Below are 16,388 nucleotides of genomic sequence, written 5' to 3'. Positions count from 1 at the left end.
GACACTCTTTGACCCGATCCTGACCTGTCCCGTCCAATAACCAGATTTAGTGTCAAGTAACAATTGGCTTGGCATTTGATTACATAGGGTACTCTAACATGAATTTACCATAACCTCTAAGATAGAGAATCATAAAAATCGAATATTACCTAATATTTATAATGGATAAGATCCATGAAAAAGGAGACAAATTAGAGTTGATTCGAATAATACAAGACATGTGGGCAATAGTAACATAATACATGAAAATGTGGGCATATACCCATGCATTTTGATTCGCCTGCTCCTTTAATGGATTATATCATTATTTTGCGTAAGAAAAATAGTGCCTTAAATTCGGAAATATAGCTAACAACGTCAAATTTAGTTACTGCTATTCGACGCTCCCAATTTACATGGTGACGCTCCAATTTTAAAGTAAAATGACCGTTTTACCCTTGTGTTAATTTGACCTATATAAGGCTCCACCACTTTGTCACATAGCATACCGAGCAGTTTAATATTATTCCTGAGGTCTTTGAGCCGAGCAACTTGCTTTTAAAAAATTCCCGAGGCCCAAAATTCCCGAGCCCACCTCCAAAAGTATTAAATTTTTGATTAAAAAAATTATCAAGCGACGGGTTTTGGACGATGAACGACGATGATGATCGTACGGCGGAGGCATCATCGGAAGAATCTGTAAGTTGCAAATTTTTTTTTCCGCCTGAAATTTCCGGATCCTCCATGGACCTTCCGGAATTTTTGGGTGGAAGTCCCTTTTTCAAAAATTTTTTTTTTTTTTTGTTATTGATTAATATTATTATTTTTATTATTATGATTTTTTTTTTATTATGATTATTATTTTTTTTTTGTTATGATTATTATTATTATTGTTGTTGTTGTTGTTATTGTTATTGTTATTATTATTCGTTTTTGTTGTTAGTATTAGTTTATGTAATTGTTATTAATATTTTATTGTTAGTTGTTTTTGTAAGTATTAGTTTATGTTAATGAGGTAATATTAGTCAATGTTAGTGTTAGTTTATGTTAGTTAATATTGTCATATGAGTTAATGTTAGTGTTAGTTGATGTTAGTTAATATTAGTTAATTTTAGTTAATGCCATGATATTACTACTACTACTACTACTACTATTATTATTATTATTATTATTATTATTATTATTATTATTATTATTATTATTATTATTATTATTATTATTGTTTTAAAAATATTTGTGTTGTTATTATTATAAGTAAAATACTAATATTGGCGTGTTTTTTTGTGTTTTGTTGTCTTTTTACAGGATTCGGAGTTTGAAGAAGGCGGCGACGGTGTGAATTACAGTGCGAATTTTGTCACAGATACGTTTTTTTCGAACGTTTGACGATGCAGTTCAATGGGCGGATGTTGTTGCCATAAATATGGGATTTATTTTGGTCAAATAGTCTTACAACAAAACCAGGGATGGTAGGGCGTATCGTTATTTGAGATGTGATCGGGGACGTAGGAGCAAGCCTAGAGATCTTGAGAACGCAATTCGGAAGGACACTAAAACCAAAGCCAATGGTTTTCCTTTCTACATCAAGATATATTACGAGTTCGTCACCGACAGTTGGAAGATCCGGGCCAAAAATGATGCAACTGGGACCCATAACCATCCAATGATTGTGTATCAGGAAGGGCATCGGAAAATTAGTAGGTTGAGCCCGGATGCGAAGAAGGTTGTGCGTGACATGACGAAGTCTAAGGTGGCACCGCGTAACATCATGGCGACTATTGCCGAGCAATTTCCTGATGATCATCCAAACATCAGACACATCTACAACTGCCGGAGTGACTTGAGAACGGAGATGTCTGATGGAAGAGGAGTAGTTCAGCAATTTCTACATTTGGCGAGATAGAGTCAGTATCTGTACTGACTCATGTCTGATGATGTAGGCGTTTTACAGCACGCCTTTATGGTGCACCCAATCACGGTAGACATACTACGGACGTAGCCATATGTGATTGGTATGGATTCCACTTACAAGACCAGCCGATACGGGATGCCGTTCTTTGAGATAGTAGGCGTGACACCGACAAATCAGAATTTCCTCGTCGGTTACGTGTTCATGCGTAACGAGTGCACGACAAGCTATCGATGGGTTCTGCAGAGGTAGAGAGACTTGATTAAGTATGATATGAAATCGTCGGTTTTTTTGACAGACTGTGAGCTTGGGCTATGTACGGCATTGAGAGAAGTGTTTCCAAGGACCCCGTACTTACTTTATCGATGACACATTAACAAAGATGTGGAGGCTCTGGTCGCTGATATGTTCAAAAACAAGAAGATCGATGCGAGTTTCAAAAACGGGAAATGGAAACGTATCATGGATGCTGCAACCGAGGAGGATTATGATGCTGTTGTACAAACAATGAAAGATCGGTGGGCAAGTTATCTAGCGGTGATACAATATGTAGAGAGAACGTGGCTTTGTCATAAAACCAAGTTTGTGACATTTTGGACAAACCAAGTTCTACATTTTGGCAACACCAGCACTTGCAAAGTTGAGAGCCAACATTCGGCCGTGAAGATGTGGTTTGAATCTTCGACAGGTTCGTTGTTTGGACTTTCCTGTAGTTATTGATTAATATTAATATTTTTATTATTATGATTATTATTTATTTTGTTATGATTATTATGAATATTATTATTATTATTTTTGTTATGATTATTATTATTATTGTTATGATTTTGATTACTATTATTAGCGTTATTATTTTGATTACTATTATTAGCGTTATTATTATTAATATTATGTCGTACCCAATTGCCGATACAGATTTGCTAGAGCAACTGATGTAACACCCCCAAATCTCCCTCTATGGAAGACGTAGAAAAATACTTATAAATACCGTAGAGATAGACTTGGGCGTATTACCGTCGCATGAAAACGCAAGGCTTATACTTCAAAACACTTTTGAAGCGGAAATTCTTTATTCTTTATTATTAATACTTCAAATAAAACTGTTCATAATTTATGACACAACCACAAAGTCAAAATTGTCCCTAAGCTAGGTGAAATTCCCGTGGACTCCCATATACATCAATCAACTTCCACCTGAAAAGTTCACCTGCTTACCATACATGGTAAACAGGGCAAAGCTAAAACAAAAGCACGCATTAGCAAATTATGCTAAGTAGATTATGTGTAAGATAAGTAAAACGTCAATTAAATCATTTAAATTTAATTCCAATGATTTCAACACAATCTCCCCAATGTCATACTCATGTAAGAGCTTTTACAAATCAATTATTTCAAGACAAGTTTAAAACTCAATCGATTACAATTGCAAAATCAATTCCTCACTAAGTGTGCACACCCCCCAAGTGGTTTACTTTATGAACAAAGGCTAATCTTGAGGAAATACTAGGTCATGCAAAGTCCATAGTCTTCTCTAATCCATTCCCTAAGTGGGATTCATAACCATATCGATTGGTTGCTTAAAAGCACCTTTTAAAAAAAATCCGTCATACTTGAATATCAAAAAACTTGTAAATCATTTTTAATCCAATCATTTTTAATGATTTTAATCGCAGTTCAAAGTCTCTTTTGATTAACCAAAATCATTAATTTCAAGCCATCTTAAAACATAATTTCATAAGAAACATAATAAAATATAAATGCATACGAAACATAATAAAATATATTTCATAAGAAACATAATAAATATAATTTCTTAATAAATCATATTTTCATAAGAAGCATAATAAATCATAATTTTATAAGAAATATATAGAGCATAATTTCATAGTCAACTTTCGAAGGTATCAAACCACATAACGTACCTTAATCGTAACACGAGCGATTCACACAATTACTTCACTTAATCACGAACACCCTACACATTATTATAACCTTAATTAATATAAGGCTATCAAATAAGCACAACAACTTAACCAATATACCCTATATGTGCATGAATTTATTATAATTTATTATTATACTTTAATAAAATAATTTTCTGTTTTTATAACTTAAATAATTTTTCTGTTTTTATAATATATTTTATTCAAGAAATAATATACATGAAATTCAATTATAATTTTTTAGAAATGTAAAACAAGTTTAGGAGAACGGAGAAATTGAAAGATGAAGATGGAAACCAAGGCAAAGGAGGAAGCAAGGTGGCCGGCAGTGAGAGGTGGTGGCTGCCGGCGGTGGTGGCTGGTAGTCGCCAGTGAGGGGCCGCCGGTGATGGTGGTGGCCGGAAGTTTGAGGGAGGAGAAGAAGAGAGGAAACCGTAAGAAAGAGAGAGGGAGAGAGAGGAAGATTTCTTGAGGTTTTTACTGTGTGTCTTGGGGTGTTTGAAAGGGGTATTTATAGGTGTTTAGGTGATGAGTTTATAGCAATTTAGGGTTGTATAATTTATGGTAATTTCAAAGAATGGAAATTAGGATTTTAAGGGTTTAGGAAATAATTAAATGTATGGAAAAATATTAGATTTTATTTGGTCATGAAATTTTTGTTTAGCAAGTTTTGAGCTTGGAGTGCAAGTATAGAATAAGATCAAATAAATTTTAGATTTAAGAGTAGAAATAAGGAATATTAAAGGATTTTTATTTTTAATAAAATAAATTAAAATTATTTAGAAAAATTATGAGTGGCCGAAAATATTGAGCTCAATATAGCTCAATAATTTTGGTCCCTCTATGTTAATTTCATAGATTTTGTAAAATAATTTTTATGGCTAAAATTAATAATCCAATAAAATTTATTTTGTGAAAATTAATAATTAGAAGGATAAAATCAGATTTTTCTTTATTAATAGCCGAAAATATAATGAAGAATTTTAGTTTTATTAGTTTAGGAAATTAGTCTAATTTATTAAATAAATTAGGGTTGCCGAAAATATTAACTTAATATTTTCAGATTTTCTAGTTAATTTCATAGATTAGGTAAAATATTTTATAATTATATATTTTATGAAAATAATTAATTAAATCAGATTTTTATTATATAGAATCCGAAAATACCATTTAATTAGTTTAGAAAACTAATTTAATTAATTAATTATATATTTCATGAAAATAATCAATTTGGAAAGGTATTAAAAACAATTCAGATTTTTATTATATGAAATCCGAAAAATACAATTTAATTAGTTTAGAAAACTAATTTAATTAATTTATTTTAACCAAATTATAAGTTCTGTTTATTTAGTTTAATTTTTGAGAAATCAAAAATACTATTTATAACATTGCTATAAAATGGTTTTATTTAATCGATTTTGTAAAATAATAAGACAATTTATTTAGGCGCCAAAATTCAAGTATCATTTTGGCTTCAAAACTAAAATACTCTTTGGGTAAATAATTAATTTAGAAAATACGTCAAAAATACAAAATTAAATACTCTTTAGTTAAGAAAATACCTTTCAAAAAATACGGGGTATTACAGCTGAACCCCAAGAGTAGTCAATATTCTGCAGATCCTCAACAACAAGCTCGTTGAGGAAGGAAGAATGAGTGCGGTTACCACTTTTGTCCAAAAACAGACATCCGCCCAGTACTAACCACATGTAGGCCCTATAATGGACACTGAAGGGCCTCTGCTCCTCCAAGGTCGAGTCCATAATCCTCTTGGTCAGCACCCCACTACCCTGCCAAATGGTCTTCGTACCATACTTCTCGTTCAGCTCTTCCGCAGTCATGTCCATGGTAACCTGGCACGCGTCCCGTATGACGTCCGTGCTAGGAGTAGTGGAAACCATCGAACCATCAACACGAAGCCCAAGAATATGGTACACATCGTGCATCATGATCGTGATCTCCCCAAATGGCATATGAAAGATGTTCGTATCTGGCTGCCATCTCTCAACAAACGCAGAAATCAACGGTCAGTCAAAAGGCCTAAACATGATCCCTGGTAAGTGAGAAAGACCACTACCGTCAATCAGCTCCAGATGCTCCTATGCAAGACGGCTTCGCCAGGTAACCAATGCAGAACACAACTGTGTCCTGCTTAAATAGCGCAAAACATTACGCTCCTGCCCGCCCCAAATATACGCAGCCACGTGACCACCAAAACTGGGGATAACAGTACCATTCTCAGGACCACCTGGCATCGGCTGCTGAACTACCCATGCCTCTGCTAAGCTGGTGGAAGGCTGACTCGCCTGACTGCTACTCACAAATCGCCCTTGCTGACCCCTATGCACCGTATGATAATCCTGAGGGTCATACTCTTCATCTCGATCTGCCTGGCTTGCCCGCTCATCGTCCTCCTCGTCAGATGTCGGCACTTGGCCCGACGAGTACATGGGGGGGGCTTCCTTGCGACTGATGCTCCCCCGACCACATCCGAGTAGACCCATATTGCTGCTCATGATTATACGGTGCCCCCGTATTTACCGAACGACCCGACTCCCTCCTAATAGACGCATTCAAACGTCTTGATACCGCATGACGAGGACCTAAACCCTCAATCTACATTAAATAAATACATACAAAATCAAATATCAGTAATAATTACAAATATAACCATGATATTTGAAGTTGAACATCTAATATTCAAATTCAAAGAAATAATTTCAAAACAATAATAAACCAAATCGAAATAAACAATAATAATAACATTACCAATTCAAGGATCAATAATAACTACTAATAATTTGAAAACAATAATAATAAACCTAATCAAAACAATAATAAACCACAAAATCGGCAACATTACAACACAACAACAATAACAATGGTAATAACAACAACAATAATAATTTCAATCAATTTTTTATAAAATTTTAATCACGAAAAAATTACATAACATTAATACATAACAATAACAAAAAAAAAATTATATTAGTCAAAAAAAAAAATACATATCAATAATCACGGGAGAAAAAAAAATGTGTACATGTAAATTAAGTGAGTGCTTGCGTAAGCATATACTCTTTATAGTCTTTTTACATGTAACACGTTTTTTTAAAGCTTCCGTTATTAGAGTGATGCGCTACCTTTTCTTTCTTCTTTTTTTTTTCCCTTAAAGAAACATTCTACTATTTTAAATTATATTTCCTTCATTTGGTCCTCAATCTCCTCATTACAACATTGAGTGTTTGTTTGGTTGAGTTGAAAATTAAATTTTCATAGTAATTTACAATTTATAAAATTTTTATAGGAAGTAATTAACTTCCATTATGTATTTCCTAAGAATTTGCCAAACTTATTTGGTTGACATGAGGAAATTTGTATTTTATGTGAATTGTGATTGACCTAAAAGAGGTTAGGTAATTGACTTCCCATGATATGTAGGAACTCAAAATTGTTAGAAAGTTGCAATTCTCCTTATTTTGCAAATTTCATGCTAACCAAATAAGGAATCTATGCATTTCTTAGGAATTTCTATTGCTCATGTCAAATAATTGCAACCAAACAAGCTCTGAAATTGTTTATCAATATCTCTTTTTATGGTTCGCATTCATACATTTTCTTATGAATTACTCCATATTATTTATCTTATTTGACATCCTAATACTTCATTTTCCAGCAAAATACACTACCTTATATAAGTACCCTATATAATTATCCATGTGTCCATCACTTAAGAAAAAAACACAAACAAATGGAGTAAATTCAATGAAATTTTTTATTATAATAATTGAGTGCATACTGGAAAGTGAAAACTTAAATTTATGAATAATAATTATTTTAAAGGTGATGAGAACATGGAAACTAAAAAAAAAAATTGCTTTAAGATTTATAACAAATTAATTTTATTTATAAAAAAAAAATTTGAATTCGAATTATTTTTTATCATCACTCACTTCGATTTTAGCCATCTTCAATTTCCAATCCAAAATCAAAATAATATTAAAATCCCAAATCTTTGGAAATCTGATTTCAGGATCTTGTTTAGGGATTGTTCAAATCATAACATCACCTTTTCTCTTAAAAGGTTGGATAATTGTAACATGCACGTGCAAATGGAGTGCACCCCACTTCTACTTACCCTAATTTATTGGTACCCAAATCACCCCATAACATAATATTCTTAAAACTTTATATTATACAAATATATTAAGTATAAAACCTTTGGCTTAATCTTCAGTCAAGGGTCAAGAATTATTTACGTTTATATGATTTGTATCATACTATATTATAACATAATATTAATATACTGTATCATATAAACACAAGATATTCTTGTTCTTGAATTTTTATATTTTTTTCACTAAAATCAAAGTTGATTCTGAAGATACCGTATCATATAATGTCGGATGATATCATTTTCCTCAAATTGTTAAGATTTATGAGATTACGTATCATGCATTATACATGTATATATATCTTTTATTTTCTAATGGAATTTTATAAATACTGATCACTAGTAGATGAACTATTTGCCAATTATTTGTTTTAATTTCTAGTGTTTTCAAACTTTTAAAATTTTTATTCTAAGGTTTATTTTTATCTCATTAAAATGGCTATGGATGCACAATTTCATGTTCTTGCGGTTGATGATAGCATCATTGATCGAAAATTGATTGAAAGACTCCTCAAATCATCTTCATTTGAAGGTATGTAATTATGTTTTTTTCCGTGTATTGTCGTGTTACTCTTACGTGTTACGGAGTATTTTTAAGTAGCTACACATGATTTTCTCTAGTTACTCGACCATAAATTGAATAAGAAACAGAATTTACAAAGAAAGGAAAAATTGTAATTATTATTATCTCTAACTATGTATTTGTTTTTTTTATTTTTGTTGCAGTGACAGTGGTAGATTCAGGCAATAAAGCTCTGGAATTTCTGGGTTTGCAAGAAGAGACTAACAATGATCATCATGTATGTATTCATTTATTGCATATATTTATATTTAATTTGTGAATTTATATGTTTATTTATTCTAATAATTTTTTAATAGGATACTGAGATTAATTTGATCATAACTGATTACTGCATGCCTGGGATTACTGGCTATGATCTGCTCAAGAAAATCAAGGTATATAATTTAATAATTGCATTTTTAGCCGAAATTTTATTGTTCAATAATGAAAAACTTTTTTTTTTTCCCTTCTAAATAGCAAAAATGATGTAGGTATTTTATTTACTTCGTATATAATTTATTATGGTTTTTTTTTTTTTTTCAGGAATCAAAAAATCTGAAAGGCATTCCAGTAGTGATCATGTCTTCTGAGAATATTCCTGCAAGAATTAACAGGTAAGAAAATTAGTTCGATCTCAAAAAATTTTATGATTTAGGAAAAGTCATATCTTAAAATTTTCGGGAAAAAAAGTATCATATCACCTAATTTAGGAATATTTGAAGAATACCACCAGGCCATCTATTGTTGTCATTTTGTACAATACCACCTCAAGTTTTTTTTATTGTATTTTATCACCTAGTTTTATCAAAAACACTAAAAACTACCATCACTTTACCCCAACGTCCCTAGATGACGTCATGGAGTCCCAATAACCACCTCCCTTTCAATTTCCCTATCTCTTCTCCCGATTTTTCCCCTGTTCGTCTATCTTTCTTCTCTTCTTTCAAATTTTAATTCTTCTGGAGTGGAGGGCTGACCCTTATTGGAAAATCACCACTACCATGTTAGTATTTTGGCCCCAATTTCATATATTAATTGTGTGAAAATTTTCTTATCTTATTGTCCAAAAGCTACTGGTTTGCAGCCTTATACCAAATCTTTGCAAAAACCAAATCTAATTAATTAGCAATTAATGGAGAAAACAAACCAAGTATTCATCCAATTAATCAATTCATAAAACCCTAATTATATTTCAATTGAGAAAACCCCAATTTGATTTCACTTATCCTAATTACACATGATTTTCCCCTCGATTTTGAATTGTCAAATCGGTGAAAGTTGTAATTGCAGAATTCTAACCCTAAATTGCGACTGAAAAATTAAAATTTGAAAGAAGAGAAGAAAGAGGGAAGAATAGGGGAAGAATCGGGAGAAGGGAAGAGAAATTGAAAGGGAGGTGGTTATTGAAACCCACCATGACCTCATCTAGGGAGGTTGGAGTAAAATTGTGGTAGTTTTTAGTACATTTTTTGATAAAACTAGGTGGTAAAATATAATAAAAAAAACTAAAGGTGATATTGTACAAAATGACAACAATAAATGGTAGAATTTTTCAAATTTTCCCCTAATTTATTACTTGTTATAGTTTGTAATTACTTACAAAGTATATATTATTACGTCAATGCATAATAAATTAAAGGATGAGATAGATGCCGTCAATTTTAACGGGATAATTGTAAAATACATACTTGTGAATTAGTTTATAGGTAGAATAATTTTTAATTTGCATCAAAGAATTTTTGTTTTTTTTTTTTTTTTTTTTTTTTTTGACAAGATGCATCAACGTATTTCTTATAATGTTGAAAATAGTCATAATTGATCTATTATATGTTTCTAATATATTGTACTTGAATTTCCTATTTAATTAGGTGTTTGGAAGAAGGAGCAGAAGAATTTTTTCTAAAACCTGTTCAATTAGCTGACGTTGACAAACTTAAACCACATATTACAAGGTGCAAATCTCAGGAACGTGACTACAACATTAACAAGAGAAAGAGAAACGATGAGTGTGTTTCTCCAAACAAGTCAAGGATGAAAATGACTAATAATGATCATGAATTACCTTCTTTCGTTTTAATATGAATCGCTATGTAGTTATATATAAGTTAAACTACATATTATCACATTTTTAGTTTATTACATTTTCACCACGACAGTTGATTTCGAACAAAGAAATAACTTTTTACATTGAAAATATAAGACATCTTTTGTACTTATTCTATTTTGATCTGAATTGATTAATTTATTTATTTTTCATGTAAGGAAATCTTTTAATTAGGCTTTAAGCGAAAGAGATAAAACATTATGAGATCTTTGCCTCTTTGGGTCGATAAAGGCGTAATTAGATTGCGGCACATACATGTAATACTTGTATAGAGCTATATATACTTAGCTGGAATGCTAGATAAATATACAAATTACACAATTTTTGCAAGTTTAATGTTTTTTTTAGGAAATTTTGTCAGAAAAAACCTTTTAAATGCCTCATTTTGCAAGAAAAAATCTTTTAAAAGAATTTTTGTTTAAAAAAACCTCCACAATCACTTATTTTGTTAGCTGAAACCTCCCCTCCTTTTTCCGGCATTGACCGACGGTTTCAAGCATTGACCCCTTATTTTCTCTACTTACGGCCAAGTTTAGGGTAATTTTTCCTCCTTTTTTTGGCTATTCAATTTCCTCTCTAACTTTTTAGGGTATATAGGCAAAAGTACTCAACTCATTCAATTAAAAGGTAAAATAGGGTTTCAATTTCATTTCTTCCACCATTCTAGTGGCCAATTCTCTTTTTTCCACCATTGTAGTGGTCAAATCTCTTTCTTCATCCCTCTAATTCTTTAATTTGTCTAATTTTGTATAATTAATGGTGAATTGCGGGTGTGGGATTCCATTTGCAAGGAGAACTTCCTGGACTCATGAAAATCCAGAAAGAAGGTTTGTGGCCTACAAATTCTACAACCACGAAATCGAACCTCTTCTTCCTCCTTTAGCCATTGACAAAAGTAGAAAGGTGAGTTAGTGAAATGTATTTTAAAAAACCCCAATGTTGATACTATTTATAGAAATAATTTGATGAATTTACTCTTACTTTAGATTATTATTGCTCAAATAATATTGTGCATCAGAGGAGAGAGAGAGAGTAAGAGAGCCCAAATGTGATTGAAGTGCAAAGCCTTCATAGAAGCAAAGGAGAGAGGGAAAAGATAGGGCATTTACTTTAGAGGGAATATAGATGGATGGAGTGCAAATATAAACTTACTTGGGTGTAAGTAGAGAAAATAAGGGGTCAAAGCATGAAACCTTCAGTCAATGCATGAAACCTTCAGTAAATGCTGAAAAAGGGAAGAGAGGTTTCATCTAACAAAAAAAGTGATCGTGGAGGTTTTTTTAAACCAAAATCCTTTTAAAAGGTTTTTTCTTACAAAATGAGGTATTTAAAAGGTTTTTCCTGACAAATTTTCCTTTTTTTTATTTATTTAATGTATTGTTACCCCTTTTAATCTCTAAAAACAAAGAATTCCTTGTTTTTCTTTGATTTTATATCTTTTTTTTTTCTTTTGGAATATGTCCTATTTTCCAAGAGTTTTTGAAAGATAACAATACGTCAATACATATACTATTATTTATTCTTTGGATCAAATTAATTTAAATTTCTATTGGGAATAATCACCATAAATAAAAAGAATACCTAACCATAATTATCGAATATAATTTATTGGCCTAGGAGTTATGGAGGTCTTAGCTAGACTCCACAAAACAAATGATGTACTTTTTCTTGGCCAAATTAGATACACTTTTTTCTAGGGGTGGAAATTTGGGTTTGGGTTGGATTTATCAGTTTCGGGTTGTAACGGGTCGGTTTATAACGGGTTGAAAAGATTAGCGGGTCGATTTGGTTTGGCTTTGAAACTCATCGGGTCAGTTCGGTTTGACTTTTTTAATTGCAGTTTCTATTTGGATCGGGTCCTAATCGGGTCGGGTTGTAGTTGGTTCGAATCGGATCGGTTTGAAAACGAGTTTAGCTAGTTTAAAGTGGGTTTAAGTTCAAAACAGTTCGGGTCCGAATCGGATCGGGTTGTAATCGGTTTGGGTCATAATCAGTTTGACTTAAATTGGGTCGGTTTGAAAATGGGTTTCGGTTCAAAATAGATCGGGTGAAATCGGGTCCGGTCATTATCGGTTCAGGTCATAATTGGTTTGGAGTGAACTTGGTCGGTTTGAAAACAGGTTTACCCAATTTTAAGCGGGTTTCAGTCCAAATCATATTGGGTTAAAATCGAGTCGATCGAGTTAGTCAGATAATGGGTAGGAACGGGTCATGTTATAATCAACTTAAGTCATAAACAAGTTAGATTTATCGATTAGTGGGTTGAAAATGATCAAATCATAAACATATTGGGTTACGGGATGTAAACGACAGTCATAACATGTTATTGGTCGTAAACGGTTCGGTCTCAACGCGTTACGGATCGTAAACAGTTTGTGTTACTGGTTGAAAACGGTTCGGTCCAACGGGTTACGGGTTATAAATGGTTCGGTCACCACGGGTTACACGGGTGGACCGGTTTAGGTTTATCGGATTTTTGTCGGGTTTAAACGATTTTCGGTTTAAAATGGGTTGGGTTCCTATCGGGTTTAGACGTAATCGGTTTGGGTTGTTGACAGTTTCAGGTTATAACAGTTCACTAGTAGAAAAAGTGAAATAGGCACCGCACGAAAAAGATTTTTTAAGAGAGAAAAAAAGGGGAGAAAGGGATTTCGCACCGGTTCTTACCAAACCGGTGCGAAAAATGAGTTAATCGCACCGGTTCGGTTTGAACCGGTGCGAAATCTATTGTAAAAAAAAACCTGGATATACTCTTTCTTTCTCTTGCTTTCATTTCCTCGATCTTTCCTCCTCTCTCTCTCTCCTCCATTGAAGTGTGCTCGAATTTCTCCATTGAAGGGGCTTCTGAGCTTTCTCTCAGCACTTTCCTCAAACTCCCTCTCTCTCCTTCGATCTCCATAACCGCCACTTTCCCTTTCCTTTCATCTCTCTTTTGATCTCCTTCTCCTTCTCTCTTTCTACAATATTGGAGGTTAGGGTTTCTGGGTGCGTCTATTTTGAATCAATTCGATGTGCGTACGTCTTTAACAACAACAAATTCAAATCAATTTCGAACCAAAAATCAGAAATTCGAGGTTAGGGTTTCTGGGTTATTTTAGCTTTGCGTTATATTGTAGCAGTTCTTAGCTTTCTCCTCCATTGAAACAACTTCTGAGGTAATGCTTTTTAATCAATGAAGTTTTTTAATCAATGAATATCAATTTTGCTAATTATTTGTGTTAGTATAGTTAATCTAGGGTTTTACCATTGCTAAAATTATGCTATTGGCTTGTTTATTTAGGGTTTTCAGATGTAATCGCCTTCAATTGATTGCTCGAATGTTATTACTCGATTACTCATTACTGCTCTATTTTCTTCTGCTCGAATTGCTTACAATTGATACGAATTGCTGGATTCTCTCCTCTGCTCGATTATCTGTTGAGTAATCACCCAAATCAAAAGTTTCAAGTATCAATTTTATTATTATATGTTGAGTTTTTGTTAAAACTGGAGAAATTATGTGTTAATTTGTTGATTTCTTGCGATTTGTATGTCACTTTCAGTTTTGCATGTTACATATTGCGAAATTCTTTGCATGTCAAATTCTTAGTTGTATTCTTTGATTGAACTAGTATTAGTATTATGAATAAGCACCACACTTTTTGCTTTGTTCTTGTTCTGGATACTGTTTGCCTCAAATCTCATTGTTTTGTTTGATTGGATGTTTGATTGTTTTAGTTTTAATTTGGATGTTTGATTGTTTGTTTTGGTGAGGATTAGCTGGGTTTGAATTTAGGGTTTTATTAGTGAATTTAGTAATTAGACCCAATATCATCTTTTGATGAATTTGTGGAACTGGAAATTAGGGTTGGATTTGGCTGATTTTTGCTTCAAAAGTTATGAGTATTATTGATTTAAGGTGACATTTGCTGTGCAATTGTAGCTGAATATAAATTAGACTCTCTGAGGCCCAGCCTGTGGTTGGAGGTGTTGCCCTGCCTATGGTTGGTCTTGAGGCTCAAGGTGGAGACTTTGTAGACGTAGATGGAGGATGGAGGCCCTGTTGAGGACTCAGAAGATGAGTTGGGAGCTGTTCTTTCCCCAACTATAGCTGATGGGTAAATGTCTCCGTGAAACCCTAAATTATTTATCATTCCGTTTATTTTTTTTTATATAAATAGCAGCATGTTTAGGGTGGAGGATTTGTTTGTGGTTGTGACTGTATGCCAGTAACTTCAGTAGCTGGCCAGGATGGATTTTGATGATATTTGTGTTGGTGTTCGTTGATGTTTTGTGGTGGTTGTTGCTTACTATGTATAGCTTGTGTTATTGTTGATATCTTTGCAATTAGACATTTGAATTCCTCGTTCTACATATGTGTTGAATTTACTTCATTGCGAATTTTGAATCTACTTGTATTTATCAAATTTAGGGAAGAAATCGATCAAATTTACTAGTAAAATGTTGACAAGAAATTCCTCCTAACATCGTTTGATTCATTACTGATTAAATTAATTGATTGCTGAATTCAATTTGTTTTCTGTGGGATATTCGACTTTCTTGCCTTTAACTGAACCTTCAAAATGTATGAATGATAATTTTAATAGTTAGAATGATATTTGGGCTCGAAATTTTGGTTTAGATAATGAAAGAATAAATCAAATTAGCTAACTAAATTGTTAATATTTCTATTTTGAGATAGTCATTAGTCCAGTTGTTTTGCAATGCATTTCGATTATGAAGGCTGATTGTTTTTGTTCGGCCCTTCATACCACCTATAGAAACCGCCTTTTAGTGACGTTGGGGTATTGTTGATTGTAAATTGTTGATGTGGATGCATAACAAGATTATAAGGTTGAGAAGATGTTGTTAGTTGTAAATAAATAATTTTCTCTTGTTGAGCATTTGGATAGATGTGACTATTTTAATTGTGTTATTGCTCGATTGGATTGCAGTTCCACCCTGTGTGGCTATTTGTTACTCTGCTCAGCCTGTATGGTTTTTGTTTCATATGCTCATTCTGTGTTGTTGATTCCTTTCGTCAGCCTCTTTTATTGTTACTGACTATGCTCAGCTTGTGTTGCTGTTGTTGCGCATGTTGAGTCTCTGCCTTTGCTTATGCTGAGCTTGTGTTGCTGTTATTTCGGTTTTGGCCTTAATTATGGAATATTCTTCTGATTTTGATCCAAGTGGTTGACGAATTGTCCCTTTTAATGCATACATTCTTTGAATTTTAAAGATGTGTGCTATAGATATCATAATGCCTTGAGTCCCTTGGCCGTAAATAGTTACACTAGGATAATCCATATGATGAAGGGACTCACTTTCATCGTACAACTTCTCACTATGATTTGCTCCGGTTTTTCCGTTGAGGTAACATAGTTTGAGAAGTTTTTGGATGAAAAAGAAACCCCCTGATGGATTCATGAATTATTTGCTTTCCTTTGATGAAATTTGCGGTTTCTATTGATGAATGTTGTTAAAATTTACGGTTTCTGTTGATGGATGATGGAGCTGATTTTGCAATCTGGTTGGGCTCGTTGGTTTATAGAGGACATAATTTTCGCAATCTGGTTTTGCAATTTGATTTCTGCAATGTGATTAATCGCTTGATTTTGGTTCTAGAGTGTTATCAATGATGCATCTACTATCTTTTTTCTTTTTCTGCTTTTACTTTGTTGCTCATATTGATGTTGGACTTGTTTGTTTGGGCTGAGAAATGTGACTCGTGTGAG

At 32.8% G+C, this 16,388-nt stretch overlaps 1 protein-coding gene across 1 annotated transcript; it reads left to right on the top strand.

The window, feature by feature from the left end:
• Positions 1 to 8,416: 8,416 nt before the first annotated feature.
• On the top strand, positions 8,417 to 10,921 carry LOC110738392 (two-component response regulator ORR9-like). Its single transcript, XM_021918773.1, has 5 exons — positions 8,417 to 8,540; positions 8,735 to 8,808; positions 8,888 to 8,965; positions 9,114 to 9,184; positions 10,439 to 10,921. Exons 1-5 carry the CDS (start codon positions 8,444 to 8,446, stop codon positions 10,650 to 10,652), a joined length of 534 nt encoding a protein of 177 aa, XP_021774465.1. The 5' UTR covers positions 8,417 to 8,443; the 3' UTR covers positions 10,653 to 10,921.
• The last annotated feature ends 5,467 nt before the right edge of the window (positions 10,922 to 16,388 follow it).

This window comes from Chenopodium quinoa, unplaced genomic scaffold (assembly GCF_001683475.1).
Source record: "Chenopodium quinoa cultivar QQ74 unplaced genomic scaffold, ASM168347v1, whole genome shotgun sequence".
NCBI lineage: Eukaryota > Viridiplantae > Streptophyta > Magnoliopsida > Caryophyllales > Amaranthaceae > Chenopodium > Chenopodium quinoa.
Note: the sequence above shows the minus strand (reverse complement) of the source record. Positions and strands in the feature narration are given on the sequence as shown.

What these genes read in the sequence shown, in the direction of transcription:
- LOC110738392 (XM_021918773.1), top strand. Translation starts at nt 8,444, where the DNA reads ATGGCTATGGATGCACAATTTCATGTTCTTGCGGTTGATGATAGCATC. An exon ending in CAAATCATCTTCATTTGAAG is followed by an intron (nt 8,541 to 8,734) that starts GTATGTAATTAT and finishes TTTTTGTTGCAG; the next exon opens with TGACAGTGGTAGATTCAGGC. An exon ending in ATCTGCTCAAGAAAATCAAG is followed by an intron (nt 8,966 to 9,113) that starts GTATATAATTTA and finishes TTTTTTTTTCAG; the next exon opens with GAATCAAAAAATCTGAAAGG.